The sequence below is a fragment of the Thamnophis sirtalis genome, unplaced genomic scaffold, assembly GCF_051295495.1.
Source record: "Thamnophis sirtalis isolate CommonGarterSnake01/CBP01778 unplaced genomic scaffold, rThaSir2_p1.2 scaffold_1, whole genome shotgun sequence".
NCBI lineage: Eukaryota > Metazoa > Chordata > Lepidosauria > Squamata > Natricidae > Thamnophis > Thamnophis sirtalis.
The window spans coordinates 60,947,435-60,968,172 of record NW_028261381.1 but is presented as its reverse complement, the minus strand read 5'-3'; the positions used below and the strand labels follow the sequence as shown (position 1 = coordinate 60,968,172).

General features: G+C 37.8%; 1 protein-coding gene across 1 annotated transcript in view; it reads right to left on the bottom strand.

Moving 5' to 3' along the window:
- The window catches only part of NHEJ1 (non-homologous end joining factor 1), a 128,156-nt gene that overhangs the window by 87,923 nt on the left and 19,495 nt on the right, over window positions 1–20,738 (bottom strand). Inside the window, exon 5 of the mRNA XM_014063083.2 lies at window positions 19,498–19,556. Coding sequence (XP_013918558.2) covers window positions 19,498–19,556 — 59 coding nt within the window. The remainder of the gene's footprint in view (window positions 1–19,497; window positions 19,557–20,738) is intronic.

Below are 20,738 nucleotides of genomic sequence, written 5' to 3'. Positions count from 1 at the left end.
ACCAGGGATGGTTTTAGAAAAAGCTGACGAACAAGAGACATTATGTTTGATTATGGGATACTAAATAATCGAGAAAGACAAATAATAAAGTATAAGGAAATCAGTATGTACTTCATTCCTTCATTCATTAACCAAGATAGCTGCTTGCTTTTGAATTAAAATGGTAAAGGACTCACTAAAAATTGTGGAATTTAAAGGAGGTTCATGGGACAGCTAGTCCAAATAACTTTCCCAAGGCAGCAAAGAGTTGCCCTAACCAGACTTTTCTAAGTTTCCTAAGCCTAAAACGGGATTATAAAATCTCCCAATCACTTAAAGTATAGTAGAGCAAACATTTAAATGCATGTTTAAGTCTGTGAGTCATGAACCATTAAATAGTATGTGAAATGGGTAGCTTTTAGAAAAATAGAAGGAAAAAATAGAACTGCAACATGCTAAAAGCACTTTGCACAGGTCTTTAGCCCTGGATTCATTCCAAATGCAGTTTTATGATAGGAAGACCTCCCATTTTTTTCTCCACATGCAGGAACTGGTTCTCAATGACACATCTTTAAAAGGAAGCAAACAGGTACACACAATCCTTGGAGCATTCACCCACTCACAAATTTCTTGCTGCTTTCCAATCCTCCTTTACCCCAAACGGGGAAAGGCCCTTTGAAAGACTCCTTAGACTATTTCAAGGCAAAGTGGAATAAATATAGATTAGCTTTATTAAAAGGCTAGCCCACGCTAGTGGCTGACTGATTCCAGGGCGCATCCCTCTTATGCCACACAAAACCAGACTTCAATAGAGACCAGATTTGAGAGGCTTTTTTGCTCATTTACTATGCCAGTTATATGTCTCAGCTCTCCTTCATACACATCTGTGGGATGGAAGCTTAAATGACTAGCAAAGAATCACTAAACATGATTTTTTCAGCAGGGAATAGCTAAAAATAATGTTTGTTTTCAATGCTAAAAGTAGAAATTCGGGGTGGGGGGAGAGTGGAGGAGGAGGAAGTTATAGAACAAATTAAGATCTAGTACATTGTGGGAGTGGAAAGAGGAGACCCAGAGGAAAGGGGGAGAATGAAATCACAATGAATAAGAAGCAATGATGAGGAAATAAATAGACAAATACAAATCTCCTTCATTTTGGCATGCATGCAGCTTGTGGTAGAGATGACATATTGGTCGACTTCTTTTCCAGAGTATGGCAAGGCTAGATCATCTTCCATTTTTGTTACTATTTTCAGCAGTCACTGAAGATTTTTTTTTAAATTAAAACCTTACAATACTTTTATCTAAACTTGGATTATTTTTTTTTGTTCTAGTGCTTCAAGGCAACTTTGTCAAATGATTCATGCATAAGATTCTCGGTAAACAATCACAGACCTCAGTTTACATCCAGTACCTGAAATCTTGGTGAAACCCCCAGAGATCTCCCAAAGTGGTTACTATAATGTAGTATCTAATATTACAGAGCATTAAATCTGATGGAAGGATAGCTGAGAGATGAAATCTAAAGCTTAATTTGATTCCTGATGACAAGAATATGTCCATGTTGATTTATTAGCAAGAATGCAGAAGCTATCTGCTATTATTTTGTCCCAAATACCTTGTTTTAGTCTGCATGTCACACCAACTTTCTAATCCGTTCATCCATGCCTAACATTGATCGTTCTCCTCATTGCAACCATTCTCTTCCCAGCCACTTAAATCCTGAAATCTGATGGGGATGAGCCAAGATTAGTTGTCTCAGTAATCCAGACATCTGATTATACTTAATGTAATTAAATAAATTTTAATAATGTTCTTTATCCTCGGAAACTGAACAGATCTATTTTCAAGACATCATAAAAAGACAGCATCATAAAAAAGATAGAGTTCGCATCAAAATCCTAGTAACAGATATAAAGAATGCAGAGTTTGATCCAACGAGCTCAAAGATAATATTGGCAGGACCCATCATATTATACAATTTCCTTGTAATTAAAGGAAAAGAAGATAGAGACTTAATATTTGATTGCTTTTAAAAGTTTAAAGAAATCAATGCTAGGCTAAAGGGTCAAAATATGATTTGGAATAAGAGGTTTATACTGTATGTTTAAAATAATCATGTTTTATGTTCAGGCTGTACTACATAAGATGTGCATAAAGTCTTCACATAACTTAAACATCTTTAGCATTTTTTCTCCAAATGCAAAAAACAGAATTTTGCAAATTTGAAATCTAGGAAAAGTTGGATTTAATATTTTGAAGCCACGCTTTAAATTAGTGGGTAAATACTGCAATTTATAGAAATCATGACGTCAATGACCTCTCAATGTATGATTAGGTACACAGTGAAAGAGAAAACGTAAATCAACTAACTATCAGCTATGCAGAGTTGTTTAAGGGCAATGTTAAGAAACTCTTCATGGCACAGACTAAAGACCAGACCATATGAGGGACTATCTCTTTCTGCTCTTCTGGTAGGACCGACGAAGCACACTTTTACTGTTCAGAAAAGATCCACAACTTGACTCTTCTCTCAGGCACTGAGATGCCAAGTGAACCATTAATATGTGGTAACATATGTGAAATGAATCTTGATCCTGAAACTATAGGTATTTGTATATCTTCCTTTGTGACATTTTTATTTTATGGATTTACACTATTTGTATTTTTTTGTCTGCTTTTAATGCAGAGTTGCTTGTGAGTGGCCGGTCAAGTAAACTGAATTAGTTAACTGAATAAATAATAGAAGTTTAGATCATTCTGAGTTGTGTAACTGTCTTCATTTTTATAATCGGTTTTCAAATTTATTTATTGGATTCATAAGGCTACCCATGACCACAACTCTACACAGCATACATCAATAAAATCAGAAGAAAAAACCTAATAGCAACAATAACATTATAAAAAATAAGATGTCATTATCAAACAATTGGGGCATATCAACACACATTCTCCTCCCAAATTTGGGCTCCCCTACTATCTTGGCCTTAACACCTAGGGAGCCACTTAGATGTACTGGTGAAAATGCTGAGGTATAAACCAAGAAAGTGAGAATTATAGGCTTCCCTTAGCTTTGAAAGCTGGTTGGGTGGCCAACCACCTCCCAAAGTTATTTTTGTAAAAACATAGGAGGAAGAATTAGGTAATAGGTATGTTCATCACTTTCAGTATGATAGATAGATAGATAGATAGATAGATAGATAGATAGATAGATAGATAGATAGATAGATAGATAGATAGATAGATAGAGACAGAGAGAGAGAGAGAGAGACAGAGAGAGAGATGATAGATAGATAGATAGATAGATAGATAGATAGATAGATAGATAGATAGATAGATAGATAGATAGATAGGCTAAAATAGTAATTATATTATTAAACATCATCTACCTATCCTGGTTGCTTGGGAGAACTCAACAGGTGGGCAAAAATTCCAAATATATATAAAAAAAGTCAGGATAAAATAGTAATTACATTATTATTAAACAACATCTACCTATTCCAGATGCTTGGGAGGACTCAATAGGAGGGCAACAATTCCAAATCCAATCTAAATATCTGGCTGACTCTGTGACCAACCATAATAAAAATGTCTCCTATATACAACTTTCTGACTAGTCTAGAAAGATACCATGGACAGGTGTGTTGAAACCTCTGAGAAATCAAGGTAGGCCAGAATGGATGCAAATCTGGGAGTTATTCCAACCATACAAATATATAATGTAGGTGAGAGGACCTGTAGATATGATAGCTAAAAAGACATACATACAGAATCCACAATTGGGTAATAAATTATCACACAAAATATTTTATCTGAATTCAATTTCTCTGTAATTCTTCATCAGGCAGAATATTACCAATTTTTTTAAAAAAAATATGCCAGGAATTCTCAAGGCGATACTTGGATATTAATGCCTTCCTCTAACATTCACAGTGAAATAAACAACGGCCTTCCCAATACTGCAAACCCAAAGGGTTTCCCTCCATGATAGTTTGTCTACCCAAGCACCTAAATAATATTGCCAATTGGTGAGTAAAAAGAAGGAGAAGGTTCAGGAACCTCCTTTCTTAATGCTATTCTTCCATGTGTGCCTGTATATAAGTTATGCGCTGAAAGGAAGGTGAAGATCTGCACAAGGGCAAGTGTGCGGAAGCTGTTCACATCCCCTAGCCTGAGGCTGCCGGGTGAGGAACAGGGCAACATCAGGGTCGGCAGGTTATCGGATGATAACAAGGCAGTACAACCCAAGCACGCAACTTCCAGCAATGCAAGCCTGTTTCCTTTGTTTTGGGAAAACAAGCACAAGAACGAGACCTTTTCTGGAATGTTGTTGCCTTGCCAAAAGGGTCTCCCAACTGGACCAGCACAAGCGAAAAGCTATTCTCCTCTAAACCCCCTTCCCTGGACATACATAAAGACATGGAAGCTTGTAAAGATGAGCAGGAAGAAGGTGTGAAGCACATTTCTGCTCCTGAATTCTGAAACAGCAAAATGAAGGGGCTGCAAAACGAACTCCAGACTAGAAACATCCTATTGCAGAGAATTAGGGCGTTCACCATCTGTGCTCCTGAAGATCTGCATATATTACTACAAAATTAAAGACTCAGTAGGTGGTTGATGGGAAGAAAGCCATCTAAAAATACCAAAGGTCAATTAATAAGGTTGATTGCAAGCATTTGAAAATATTTCAGTAATGCAATGGTGATAAGGAGAGGCAAATACCATTTTTAGACCATATTAACATAAACTGTCAATGGAGTGATACACAGTGAACTGTGTCTTTCTGGTAGAGCATGGGGGGTCAAACTCGGTTTTATTGAAGGCCGCATCAGGGTTGTGTTTGACATCAGCGGGCCGGAGTGGGCATGGCCAGACTGGGCATGGTCAGCTTGAAGTCACTCATGTCGGGGGCGCCTGTGGTGGCTCGAGCACTCTGCCAGAGAAAACAGGCTCCCGAGCTCCATTTTTGGCTGCAACAGCCTCCTGCAACCCTCTGCCAGCGAAAACGGAGCTCCTAAGCTCTGTTTTTGCTGGCAGAAGCACCATGGGCCAGTCCTTTGCTGTTTCTAGGGTGCCCCCATGGGCCAGACCTAAGTACCCCTAAGGATCCGGCCCCCGGGCCTTGAGTTTGACACCCCTGTAGGGGAGTATGAGCTGCATTGGCTACCAGTTTCTAACAAACCAATTTAAGGTACTGGTATGGATGCTTAAAGCCCTCTATGGCGTGGGACCAGGTTATTTGAGGAACCACTTTTCTAGGATTTCATCCATCCATCTCACCAGATCTCAATGAATGGGTAAGTTATGAGTTCTGATTGTACAGGGCTAGATGTCTGTTGTGGCATCACCATTGTGAAATCTTCTCCCTCCAGGATAAGGTTGGCCTCATCGTTTCACAGCTTCCAAAGGCCCCTCAATACCTGCTTATGCCAGCAGGCTTGGGAACTGTAAGGATGGTTGAACTCAGGAGATGGCTCTCTTATTATTAACCTCAGTTTATTATTCTATTCTCCTCTTTTGCTTCTCCTCTTTGCTTCTATAATTTTTAATTCCTTTTAATCATATATATAACAGTTTTAACTAATGATTGCCTTACTGCCTCTTTTTACTGGATTGTTGTATATTGCCCAAAAGCACATTTCATGAGAAGGACATCCATATAAATTTGATTAATAAATAGAAATAAATAAAAGCACAAAAGGTGGCCTTGCTTTACTTGGAGTGGTATGTCTAGCATTGGCCACCTGGGTATGAGGAACTGAGGGTCTTTTTAAAAAATATTATCTTATCTTATCTTATTGATAGGTTGTGTCTTCTGTGCATGCCCCATATATCACAATGTAGGTTGATTTACCATTGCTACTCATCAAGTATTTCCTGCTAAATAGGAATACCAGAAGACTCCAGCTACCTGACACTGGACAGCTTTAGTTACCCTTGGCCAAACTGGCTTCATCCAGCTATGATGAAATAACACCCAGAATTCTCAGCCAGCAAAAGATTGGAGGTCCCAATTCATCTGAAGACAACTTGGCTAGAAAAGGGGGTGTTTTTGATGCTGTGACAATTTAAATACATTGTTTTTAAATTAATACTACCTTTTTATTTCCTGCTTATTAGAAACATTAGATTTGGATTACATTGTGTTACTATTAGCTGTACCATGGAGTAATTCTGGGGAAAAGATTAGAAATATCAATAACCAAATCACAGATGGCTGTTTTACTGTATTAGACTATAGATTTCTACAGGTCTTTATGGCATTACATTCATTGCAGTAAACAGATAGCAGATACCCCTCTCCCCCAAAGTTCTGAGAAGAGGTTTTTTTAAATATATATATATATATATCTGATTTTGAGAGTATTTCCCTGGTATAAAATAAAGGTTTCATATTTAGGCTGGAAAAGTCAAGACAATCACGAGGTGGCTTGCAAAGAAATACAGCTTTGTTGTCATCTATTGGTCATCAGGATTTCTAAAGCCCAGATCGTAGAGTCCTAAAATAAGACCCATCAATACAAATTAATGTTTTAAACATAACAATTAATGTCTCCTGCATATATCGTATCATTAAAAAATGTCAACTATTTAAAGTGTTTGAGAGAAATTCAATTATATCTAAATTCATTCTTCAAAAGCTTGTTGACATTGTTTCCTGAAGTTGAATTGATGTCCTTCCATAAAATACCACAATAAGGGTCACACTTAGCTGGTTGGAGCCATATTTTATTGAACCAGCCACAATGGCTGGGTTCACACATTATGCTGTCCTAAACATACTGTAGTTTATAAAAATTTAAAATACGATGCTATTCATAATAACGACTCTAATGCAAAAAAATAACATTTTGATTACATGAATATTCTCCTATTTGTTTAAGAACTAAATAAAATAGAAAATGAGACTTCACAAAGCAATTAATTAAACTAGTCTTTTAGAAGACACTTTAAGTCTATCTATCCTACTGTTAGATCTTTGGGACTCTTAAAATTCATGATATAAGTGTTACAGGTAAAAACAGATTTAAAGATTTCTGACTATTTATCCAAACCACTACTGTTACTTTCAATTTTTTTGGGGGGGAGGGGAGCTGATAGATCCACATGAACCTCATTCAGCATTGAGATTACAAATGTATACGTTAACAGAACAGCGCAGTTCAATTTAAATCCCAATATACACATACACGTTCTTTGCACTGCCTCAAATTCTGCCCAAATGTTCACTGAAGTTGCTGCCCTGATGAGGTAGAGATCAGAGCACTGCTCTTGCACAATTCTTGTACCATTTGGGGAAAAGAGGAACGTAATAAGAAAATAAGATGCAGAAGGGAAGCAGTAATTACTGTGTGGTCGACAAGAGGCTGCTTCCTCAGGGCCGTTATTATGTGGCTAAATTTAACACCCCATTCCAAGAGGGGAGCGCAGTAGCCGCCTGCCGGCTCCTGCTACCTTCCCCCCTCCCCAGTGCCTGCTGAATGGCAGCCAAGAAAGCCATAAAGCAAGTCAACTGGGTTTTTAATAGACTATTTACCAAGATGCTGTTTTTACTGCCGAGGTTTTGCTCATTTTATCTTCCATTTTTATTCCCTTGCTTGTGAATAGACTAGGCTGTATTTTCTGGTTTGGTCTTCTTTCTCTTTCTCCCACTCACTTGATCTCTATTTTCAGGATTCTAAATTTATATGGAACATGCCCCCCCACCTTCTTTTTCTGGTAAATATTTGCCAAGACCCATGCCAGAGATCATCCAGTTGACAAGCCCCTGGTCCCACAAAACATCAGCTGGGGACGAGGCGAATCTCATTAGAACTGGGCATGAAAAGAGGCCATAGAGATGAGGCAGGTCTCTGAACTTTCCACATGAAGATATATATTTAGCCACGAGTGCTGCACATAGAATGGGACAGTCTAGGCATATGCAGATTGGCAGAATAATGGCCATTTCATCCAGCTAAAGGAGCTGAGAAGAAGGCCTCTGAGGGATGAGGCTAGTGCTTCTCCAATATTTTCCTGTGTGGGATTGGAGCTTGGAAAAGCTCTCCCTACACTGAGTCACTTTTGTCTCAGTTAAAAAAAACCACAAAAGTTCTGGGCACCCAATTCTGATCTCCATATATCTCAACCAAACCCAAACAAGAACCTGAAAGACAACACCTCTCAGATAGTTGCCAATGATTGGAGTAAATCTAGATCAGGAAGACAGCTTAACGTTATTTTGTCATTAGTAGAAGACAACCACTAAGCTTGATCTTGGAGGACAAACTACCCCAAACGTCCTTCTCAGTAGGCAATCTTTCTCAAAATGCTATCCTTTAGGTGATGCTTCTAGCAAGTAGAATAGCACATATGAGCTTCAAAAATAAACACTATAGTTTTCAAGCTTATCAGAAACCAGTGATTTAAAATGCTATTAAAAAAGAAACAAAATATTTCTGATATTTAGGGTAAATTGAGTTTCCAAGTTAAAGAGACTGATAAAAGCAGCTTGTGTGATAAATTCATTAGTTGAGGAATAAAATCCAAGAAATGTCAAGGTGCTGGATAATGAAAAAGTCACAATATTTAAAATAATTATTATTTGGAAAACCTGTATCATATAGCTTTCCCCCCATTTATTATACTACAGTGCATCTAATTGGAAAAACACTTATGTAATTAAGTGTCTCTTCATACTACATTTTGGTGAGGGATGTATTTTAGGGAGATATCTATAGAGTGTGGTGGCTCATGTGGTTAGGATGCTGGATTGATAATTTGCAAGTGCACATTCGAATCCTGAGTGCTGCTGCATTATGGGGTGTCATGCTCCTATCCTTCAGTCGAGTTCTTGCCAATCTAGCAATTCAAATGTGTGCAAATGCGAGTAGATAAATAGGTACCACTTCAGTTGGCCCATTAATGGGGATATGAAAGGAGCCCCCAACTGGATATCCTCCAGGAAACAGTAATGTCATCGGCTGATCCTTTCACCACAGAAGTGTTTCAGTGCTTCCAACACCAAAGTATAGTATAGTATAGTATAGTATAGTATAGTATAGTATAGCATAGTATTAGTATAGTAGTATTAAGTATTAAGTATTAAGTATTAAGTATTAAGTATTAAGTATTAAGTATAGTATAGTATAGTATAGTATAGTGTGTCTATATAGATATACATAGATAGAGACAATAGATAGATATCAAAGTGAATAGGAAACTACAATAGCATCTCAAAATAGGCATACAACCCAAGTACTACATAAATTTCTTCAAGCACATTAATTACTACCTATGCAGTAGTTTCCCTTGCTCTCTTTGAAACTCCTCATCTTCTGAAACCAACCCTTCAGAGATATGGAATGCATCTGATTTGATGCACTAACATGACTAAAGACAATGGGGAAAAAAACTGGTTTCCAGGCCAATGAGAAAAGTGACATTTAGCTTAGCTTTAAGAGTTAAGGGAAGCTCAGATTTAGATATTTGGTAATTTTTAAACTTCAAAATGAATATAACAGGCAACAAAAAGAATGAGCCATAATCTGTATCTCTCCCTCTCTCTTTGTTGTTCTTGTTGCCTTAGTGTATTTCCATGCATCATTTTTTATCTCTACAAGTAGTCCTTGCTTACCACAATTAGGACTGGCAACTCATGGTTGTTAAGCAAGATATAGCTAAAATATATGGTTTGACTGCTGGCTCTTCCAGTGACCCTGCTTGTTGGTTGCCAGTTGTGAAATATACAAATGGCCATCATGTGACAATGGGTTATTGCCACAGTCATAAACACCCACCAGATGTAAAGTGCCCAAATCTTCATCATTAGACCACAGAGATACTATAACAAATATAATAACCGGTAATAAAGATACTTTTTCAGAGCCGGCATTACTTTGGTCACTAAACAGGTCAGTCATTAAGCAAAGATTAACTGTATTATGGTTAACATCTTCCAGAGCTGCAAGTGGTCCATGGCTTTATAGTGCAGCAGAGACCCTTATAAATCAAGAAATGAGGAGCTCACTAGTGAGTAATAGAATAATGATAAGGATAATCCCGCAGGTGCTTTCTTTTGTAGGGATATTTATGCAATATTTATTGATTCTTTAGCATCTCCTTCAACCTTCTTTTACAATATTCTTTCACCTACCTGTTCCTCCATCTAAGTAGCCTTTATGCCCAGCAGGTAACAAGACATTCACACTCTACTGCTGTGGTTTACTCAAAGGGAGGCTAATGTTTTCTCTTCACCAGAATTGGCTTTCTCTGAGAGCTTAGGAAGGTTCCACTATAAAACATCTGAAGCAGACCTCATCAAGAAAGAAAGAAAAAAATCAAGGTATCTCTTCTACAGTAACCTTGGAATCATCCTGTCCAGAAACAATGTAAAGTTTATGATATCCCATTATTATGCAAAAATCATTTTAATTGGTCTGAGAAAAAGAATATAATTGGTATTTGTTTTGTTTTGGTTTGGTTTACTTTATTATCATTGCACAGCATATAATGAAATTAAGTGCCATCTTCAGTGTACATTATAACTATAAAATTAAAAACACAAAAACACATCCTTCACGTGCTATATAATTGAAACTGAAAATACGATAATGCATTAATATTGCACTACGTTATTATATATTTATGATCTCATGCAATAAAATATAATTAAAAAGTTACTGAGAAGTACCTAAACTGGCTGGGGATGCTGCAACACATCTTAAAGACACCAAATTGGAAAGACTCTCTTAACCAAATAAGTATAAAAATAAAATATAATCTATCTGCTAATTGGAAAGGAAGTGGAGGATACATATTCTGACTGGCATCAGCACTGCTTGGACCTTAAGAAAAAGAGTGTTGAATTTTGTGGTCTGCCTTGGAAAGAGAGAAGGTGAGTTACTACTTTTCCATAATTTGGAGTAGGGTCAGAAGGGCTCAAACACAAACACCCCAATCTATTTTACAAGAAACACCACCAGAGTATCCCATTCAGATGCTCACTCCTCTGACACGTTATATTTTTAAGAATGGATCCCACAGAAACGAACCCAGGTATACCCGAAATCTATCCCAACATCACAGCCAATAAGGGCCTTGTTGCTTTGGCCAGTGGAGCTTGTTCCCAAGCCTGTGGTCTGTCTCTATTTCAGGGACTGCTGTGCCCAGTATGGTTTCAGCAACATGCATCCCAGCTGACTCATAAGCCAGGATAAACTCTTTGTGGTTGCTATATTGAACCAACTCGCCCTTCACCTGATTCTGCCGAAATCGATAAATAAATACAGTGGTTCACTCTTTGACAAATGCCTCATTAGCAAGCAGGTAGGAAGGGCCGAAAATGGGAACATGAGTCCATACAAATAAAATTAGTTTGGCAATCCTGAACTTGATTACCGTATTGTTCAGAGTCTAAGATGCACCAGAGTATAAGATGCACCAAGATTTTGAAGAGGCAAATTTAAAAAAAGTTTTTGCACTCTGCAGACCTCCCCAAAACACCCCTTTTAAAAAAAAAAAACGGGCCAGGGTTGTTGTTGTTTTTTTCTTCAAAAAAAGGGCATGAATAGCCTGTAGGAGGTTTGTAGAGTGTTCCTGGAGAAAAAAAATGAGCAAAAAAATTGGCTCATTTTTTGCTCATTTCTGCCCTCCCAGCCCCCAGGAGTACTCTGAAAGCCTCCTACAGGCTCTGCACAGACATTTTGGTGAAGGGGGCGGGGTTTCGGGAGACAAAAAATGCTGTATTCAGTGTATAAGACTCAACCAGATTTTCATCCTCTTTTTTGAGGGAAAAAGGTGTGTCTTATACTCCGAAAAATATGGTACTGTGTGGATAATACTTCTCTTTGAACAAAGATTACACAGTCACAAGGATTGTGGCTCTCCCCATTTCTCTCTCAGGGGCTATTCCATACCTTTAGTTCTATTTCAAACTAATGGTTTCTAGGAAATGGAAAGATTATAAACAGCATTATGCATTTTGCCCTTAAAAGAAACTGTTAAAAGTTATAATAAAAAGCAATCTGAATTGTGCAGCTGCTAGCAACTATGTGCATTTTATGATGAACAGGAATTAGGCAAAATGCTAGACCAATATTCCCTGATAACTTTATATAATTTAACTCTCTTTTTTGAGACTTCACCAAACATTGCTCAGATAATTTCAAATTAATTCATAGTCAATGGAAACGTCCATGTTCTGTATGCTAGAGAAGAACTAGCAATCTATTCCATATTGAACAGCCTTTTATGTTTCTCAGTTTCTAACTTCATGAGTTCTATAAATATATATATGAAAAAAATAGAAAACTTTGACACTATTCACATAATAGCTGGTTTAATATATTTACCTTCAATCTGTAAGAAGGCAGCAAAGTATGGGGGCATACGATGCCTCACCAATATTACAAGTAGGTGGCACTGTCCTAACAGATTTCTTCAGGGAAAGCTAATTGATGGATCACCAGGCCAGTAAGAAAACCATTCACAAATTGTTCTCCTAATGTACTCAGAGGTTGGGGAAACAGATTCTGAGGGCTAGGGTAGCAGATTTAACCACCTGATGCAACCTTCATATAAATATGAGTATCACCCTAGAAATCTTAGTCCAACTTGCTTGGCAGATCCACACAGTGGCCTGACAGGCAAAAACAGTCCTTATCTAAGACATTCTCTAATAATCTGGAAGCTGCTTTAGCAATAGCTGTTAGACCAGTATTCTGCTAAGTGGTAGACCAGGATCAATTTGACAAGCAAGCTGCTTTAGAGAAGATCTGATTTAATTTCTTGAATGGTAGCAGGCAGATTAGGCAGTATCTAAACAGTAAAGCATGGTCTTTCTGACAAGCAAGTTGCTTTATAGGGATCCTGGCCTACCCCTTTCTCCAGTGATCATGGTGCTGTTTTAGCAACAGGGGGCAAACTAGAACCTCTCTAAAGCACCTTGCAGAGCTAAATGCCTCTTGGGACTTTGTTGCTACACACATCTGAGAGGAAGGTCACAACAAGATTGCTAGACACACTTTTTGCCTTCTCTAGTAAAATTCTTCCCGAATTGTGCCACATATGATCATTGATTCAAAGTGGGGCTGTATACTGAATGCTCCCTTATGCAGAGATCATGGCCTACCATGTTATATTTGGTACATGTTTATCATGTTCAAGGAAACGTTTAAAGGGGAGAATTATAAAGAGAAGTAATCATCCACAAAACATTCAAAATTGTATGGTATATAGATTCAAAGACACCACATGTTTCTTCTATGTGAGTTAGCTCTAAAGCAGTCACATGACGAAACAAGATTTTTTATATAATCTATTTCTCTCCTCTTCAGGTTTCCATCATAATATGTGCTACACTGGCATCAGATTTTGCTGTGGAAAGGGACAGTAGAAAGATACGATTAGTCTGAAGCAATACCATCACAATAGGGGCTCACAGCTTAGAAGAGCTTTATTTATTCATCATATTGCCCAGATGGCATACAATAAAAAAATTAAAAACAATTATATGAAAGCAAACAATAAACTTTCCATTTTAATATTATATTATTATAATAATCAAAAGGCAAGGAGAGATCTACAGATTGTGGAGATCAACAATTGTGGAGCCACCTCAATAATTTACTGATTCCTTGGGGTCCCCAGGCCTGATAATCAAATTTTGAGGGACTTGTGAAAAGTTAATAGGGATGAAGTCAGCTTCCAGTTTAGCAAGGAAACTGAGGTCAACAGGTTTAATTTTTCCACAGGTCACAATGACAAAAAGCCACCTATCTACAATCAAGCCTAAGCAATCCTGTTCTGCCAGTTGGTTCCTTGAGATCATCCGCATACTTCCACAAGAAAAGAAGAAATGAAACTATGTGTTAGACAGAATGGGGCCTGCCTTTCTTTGATAAGTGTTAACCTTACTATCATTTAGCTCAGTGTTTTTCAACCACTGTGCCGCGGCACACTAGTGTGCTGTGACATAGTGTAAGGTGTGCCGTGAGAGAATTACTTTATATATAGTCAATATAGGCACAGAGTTAAATTTTTTTAACATTTTCTAATGGTGGTGTGCCTCGTGATTTTTTTCATGAAAAAAGTGTGCCTTTGCACAAAAAAGGTTGAAAAACACTGATTTAGCTTACTTATCTCAGCTAAATGAGTCTAGGCTTTTAAAGATCGGAGGAAGGATGAGGCAGGAGCCAGGACTGGAGAACGAAGAACTCTTTATTCACAGCAAGTAACTATTTATAGGCGATTCCGCACCTTCTCTGCTTGACAGCTATTTATATGGAGCTGTCAAGCAGGGAAAGCCAATAAGCACGCCCCTAGTGGCCCGCGCTTAGCCAAGCCGCGCCTTAGCCAATCAGGGCGCGGTTTGGCGAGTTGCTGCTAGGTCGTACGTCAAGGACTTTCTGAGTCCTCAACATAGACACCAGTATTTCACCAAAAAAAGGAAGTCATATCTACATTACTGAAGAGGTTTACAACATGGGTGTCAAACTCGATTTCACTGAGGGCCTCATTAGCGTTGTGTTTGATCTTGGGAGGTAGGGTGGGTGTGGCCAGCTATATTTCACCCGGGTCAGGGGTGCCTGCGGTGGCCCGAGAGCTCTGCCAGCAAAAATGGGCTGTTTCCAGAATGGCCCTGCAGGTTAGATCTAAGCACCCCGTGGGCCAGATCTGGCCCCCGGGCCTTGAGTTGGACACACCTGGTTTAGAACAACAAAAAGCAAAAATGCTCAGTTGCCTTTTGGAAAAGCATCCCCGAGACTACCACGGCCATAGTTTTCCTTGAAAATTATGAGGCATCCTCTGGCTCATGGGCAGGACAGAACTGAAGAAGTTTGTGGCATGAGAAGCAAAATGTTTTCAACAGGGAAAAAAACTCAAGACAGTCCAGTTGACTTTGGAAAAGCACCTCTGGGATATATTGTAGAGTTTTCTGGGATATACTGTAAAAGCTACACTGTCATGAGCTGACATAAAACTAAGGTTTCATAACTGAAGAGAGGATATAAATAGACTTTGACAATGTGCTCCCCATCTACAAAAGAAAGCATCAATAATTTGGAATTAAGATAGTGGTTATGGGGGGAGGGGAATCAGAAAGATGCACTATCATATTCCCTCTTCTAGGAATGTGAGTCTGGAGAGGATGGGCAGGCAATGGAGGAGGAAAGCAACAGATGATCCAAAATTGCAGAGCTCATATAGGATAGCATATGTAATACCTAGTAACACAAGAGGTCCTGTAAATGCTGAAAAATTGAAATTTCTATACATTCATTCAAGAAAGCGATATCTAAGATCTTGTTTACTTAGAAAGTCAAGAGGCTGATCTGGAGAAAGATACAGCTTTTTGTGGTACACAGAAAGACCAAGGCAAGATAAATATAATTATATATTTATGTCCAATAAATCTGATCTTGAAAAAGGCTGTAAGTAGCTGCAGGTAGTTGGGAAGTCTAAACAAAGCCACCACATTCATGGTACATGAAAAAGTAAAGTGCAATGGGGACATCAAATGGAAACACATCAATTCACCAATGCTAACTACTAGTAGTCCTTGATATACAACAGTTTGTTTAGTGGCTGTTCAAAGTTAGAGTGGCACTGAAAAAGTGACTTATGATCATTTTTCACACTTATGACCATTGCAGCATCCCCATGGTCACATGACCAAAATTCAGATGCTTGGCAACTGATTCATATTTGTGATGGTTGTAGTGTCCTGGGGTTAAATGATCACTTTTTGTGACCTTCTGACAAGCAAAGTCAATGGGGAAACCAGATTCATTTAACCAGCATGTTACAAACATAACTGCAGTGGTTCACTAAGCATCTGTGACAAAAAAAAAGTTGTAAAAAGAGGCAAAACACACTTAACAAATGTCTCACTTAATAACAACATAGGGCTCAATTGTGGCTGTAGGTCAAGGACTATCTGCACAATATTCCTTTCTTAAAAACCTACATCTCCTGCAGAACTTCAAAGCACCCTCTGGTCCATAGGCAGGAACAGAATAAAGCTGCATTGGGCAGTTTTATTATGTCTGTTGCTTGTGACTGAATTGGATTTCAAAGAAGTAGCTTTAACAGAAACAAGTATATCTCAAACACTGACATACTGGGACAATCAGACAAAATGGGCCAAGACCCCCATGATGAATGGACCAGTTTACCATTGAATTCATCTTATAACTCATCTTTTCTAAGGAGCAAATGATTTCTATCAAAAGCTAGGTTACTGAGCTCCAAAACCATGAAGCCAAGCACATTAGGCCATTAGACTTGCTATGATTCTAGATGCATTATGCTTACCAATATAAATCTGTTGCCATTCAAATATAGATATATCACTTTCTGCCTTAGAAAGTAAGCAACAGAGCTGACTTTTTCCACATAAATAATTGATAACACTCTGTATATAAGCGTAGTCAAAAGATAAGGCATGTATAGTTTGCCTCTTATGCTATTCAGCTTAAGGTCCGTTTTTTGTTTAAGGTGCTCTTGGTCAAGTGATATAAAATAGATCTGTTGTGACCCAACTCTTTGAACAGTCTTAACAATGATGGAATAGAATGAGGATGTCTAGGAATTTGTTCCCGTCCACCCCATAACAATTCTCCAAATAATCTAGGTAGAATGTTTTTTAATGTTTCTGAAAAGCACTGGTAACACTGATAATAATAGTTGGAAATGGAGTCCATAACTTCGTTGATTCTGACCCACTTAATAGAAAAAGAAATTACACGAGAAAAGGGTTGTAGAACCTGAAGCGAGATGGTAAGTTATGCCATACTTCTTCTATTACTCAGGTTTTAAGAAGACCTACCTACCAACTTTGTCACTCCGTAACATGAGATCTGCTACTTTCAGAATGATAAATCCCTTGACTTCTCCACTTGAGTGTTTTGTGTATTGAATCATGTATTCAATCATGTATTGAAACCATGATGAAAAATTTGACAGGTAACACCATAAAGCATCATGTTCTGGCATCACTGCTATTCATAAGAATGCACTCAAGCCTCATTAGCATGCCAGCATTCTTAAAAAAATTAAATGATAAGTATTCCAGTCTTTGTTTTTGAAAGTGTTCCAGTCCCCCTCACCCCACCCCACATATGAACAAGGAAGCTAGGGAGTAATCTTCACCAGATTGCTCTCTAGAAAACCAGTATTTTGGTGAATAGCCATGCCCAACAGAAAAATCTTTTGCAGAAGAATCAACCACTGCCCACACTGTCCACTTATTTTTGGAGGACTGAAACAAGAGGCTGTTTTATATTTTGAAATACACCCTCAAAACAAAAAAGCTTGCCTGTCCTATCAAATTAATCATCCTAGAATTATAATTGGTTAAAATCTCAAAAATCCTTGTTTCTCTTCAAAAAATGTATCGTCTAATTTTTTTTTATTCTTCAGCCAGCTGTGACGTTCTGTCAAATGTAGATAAGTCCTGGATGTTATTTCAGTCTATATTCCTACCTTGAATAAAAATAAATAAATTCCCAAACACGCACCTCCCCATATGTACTAAGATTACAATTCCTAGACTTCTCAACCATTGAGAGGTTAGGCCAAAATAAATCACGTTCTCTACCTGGAAATTCCAAAGTGGGTCTTCTAGTTCCTGCTCCACAGTCCCTATATAGTTTCCAAGAATGCAAATATACCCCATGTTTAGACCTCCACAGGCCCAACCAAGAAACCCCTTCTTCCCAACAGTCCAATTCTTCTAATAGTATCTTTGACCCAGAATTTACTGACGTCACTGGTCAGTGGTCAGTATGGCCCACACTCTCATAGATAGTCCATTTTTTGCTTTTAGCTTGCCCAGAAGTGACAGGCACATTGGGGAACTGCCTGTTTGTTTATCTTCCTCTTCATAATTGTTTATTTTGATGGTACATCCTTCTAGTCCAGCCCAGATTGATCTTTCACCTTTCCACATCCTGTTTGCTGGAGAAAATTGTGCAAGGATGGGCAGATGTATAGCAAAATCAGGACCATAGTAAAAAATATTCTGGGTACTTTTTTTCAGGAGACTGGCAATATTGAAATCTGTTATATCTAAGCAACTTGCAATACATGGCTTAACTAAGAATGAAGTAAGCTTTCAGCCCAGGATCTTATGACCACAAAAGCTCTTCATGACCATAGTTATGACTACTGATAAAATCCTACATTATATAATGTCCCAGGAAAATCTCCTGAAGAGCAACTCAGTAAAGTAACAGCTGTCTAGCCTAGTATAGACATCTCATAGATTACTAATTTTCTACAGCCTGGAGTCCTCTAAATGTACTGAGATTTCCCCATAATTCCCTGAATGTGTAGCCTATGCTGGTTGGAGATGATGAATATAATTATCTAGACACCAGAATGGAGAAGCTTCATACAAACATGAAATTGTTAAAGCTAGAAGCTTTCAATCAAAATCTTATAAAGAACATAATTAAAAATTTATCTTCCCTTTTAAAAACACATTGGATATTACATACCGTATTTTTCGGAGTCTAAGATGCACCGGAGTATAAGACGCACCAAGATTTTGAAGAGGCAAATTTTAAAAAAAGTTTGGAACAGTTTACATCCCAAAACAATACCTTTAACACCATCAGACAACAACATTGCCTATCCCAAATCCTTGGGAAGGACTCAATAGATGGACAAAAATTTCAAATGCAGCCTAAACACCTGTCTGATTATGCGACCAACCATAATAATAACAACAACAACAACAACAACAACAACATAGCTAACAAAGAATAAGCTACATAAAAGCAATCAGTAGTGTTTAATATTCTGAGCTCTGGCCATTTGAGGGTTTTGACATTGGCATTATCAAGATAAAAGCTTCTACATGAGATCTCTGAAATTTTAATAGTAATGATAGGCAAGAGGAAATAATTTGTTAAATAATTGCTCTACTTATTGTTTTGATCGATATCAACTTAACAACATTATATCCTCTCAAAGAAGTTTGGAAATTATAGCTTTGCAGGTTATGAAAATTTCACAGAATCAATAGCTTATTATTATCTAATAAAGCAAATATTATATTGGCAAGATTCACATACCATTGAAACAAAGCTAGTTCATTCTCCATGATATAATCAGACATCATGTTAACTGATCCTTTACCTTTACCATTGTTGCATAATACGACAATGCTTCATTTTTTTTTTGGTCTTCAAACATGAGTGCATAATAGCACTGAAAGAAAACATTAAATCATCCAATACTAAAGCCACATTGCCTTAATGTAACGAAGTCCTTCTTTCCCATTTCTATGGCCCAACCAAAGTAATGCTCATCAGCATATATGAAGTTTATTGAAAGAGCAATCAAATGATCTGGCATGGGACCAAAATAAAATATTGAATAAAATAAGATGCCCAATAGATATAATATTAATGCATTCAAAACAATGTATCAGTAGAGTCCATAATTGATTATGATACAATTTGTCACATTAACTTAGGAGAAGCATTTTCCCCACTGTACAAATGCTAAATAATAAAAGGAAAATTGTACCTCAGTCTCAAATGTGCGCAGGAAGGATTCTTCTTTAAAGGGTTCTGTTTTTAGACGTTCTGCAATAGAAATATCAAAGTAAATAGGGAGAATTTTGAAAGAGCCACGCCGGCAAGCTCTCTACTGCTGTTTAGATTTAAAAGAAAATTCAGGTAGTGACATCCACATCTGAAAAGCTGTAAAATGAAAAGCCAATATTTTCATCATGTGTCAAGCCAAATCAACTTGATATCACAGTCGTCAATAAAAGGCACACATTAACCACCTGGCATAAACCTTCTAGCTGTATCAATACTTGGGCTATCACACACATATGTACGTACTGCTGAACTCAAAGATTAAAATTTATCTCTGTTTTGACAGAGACCAATGGGTCACCTATGGATAATCGCAAATATCTAAGAGTAGCAGATATCTCCTAACTATATAAAAATCAGAGGGATCAAACAGTGCTGGCACGTGGTTGGATATGTGGCAAAACAACGTAGAATACTAAATGAAGTCTTGGACCACATTCCATCTATCCACAATTTGGTGAGGAGTGGAGGAACAAGTAGGAACATTTGATAAATAATTTGTGAGTTGGTTAGCTTAACAGTACAGTTACAATATGCTCTTGAACGGTTGTTTTGTCTTAGAGAACCAAACTTATCAAAGTGTCAACCAAATTCTTGCCTTACTGGCATGAATGTTTCAGTTCTCCAGATGGTAAGAATTAGAAGAGCCAATATCTCAAGCAGAAATATTAGCTTGAATACAACTTTATGATGGAGAGAATGACGGAAAAACAGTTTCCATTTGCTCCAAATTCTTAGTGGATCTTCACACGTGTGAAAGTAAAAGATGTCCCAATTCAAATTTCTCCACAGCCCAGCACTGGCTATCTTCTTGCTCTGGAGCACACATTCAAATACCGTATTTTTCGGAGTATAAGAAGCACTAGAGTATAAGACACACCAGAATATAAGATGCACCAAGATTTTGAAGATTTTTTAAAAAGCTTTTACACTCTACAGACCTTCCAAACCCTCTGTACTCCGTACGCCTTATTTTTTGTGAAAAACAGGGCATGCAGAGAGTTTGAGAGGCCTGCAAAGTGATCCTGGGGGCTGGGGGAGGGCAATAGCAAGCAAAAAACAGCCCATTTTTCATTTCCCCCCCCCACAAAAGGGCATGCATAGCCTTTAGGAGGCTAGTAGAGCATTCCTGGAGGTTTGGGGGGGGCAAAAAGAGCAAAAAAC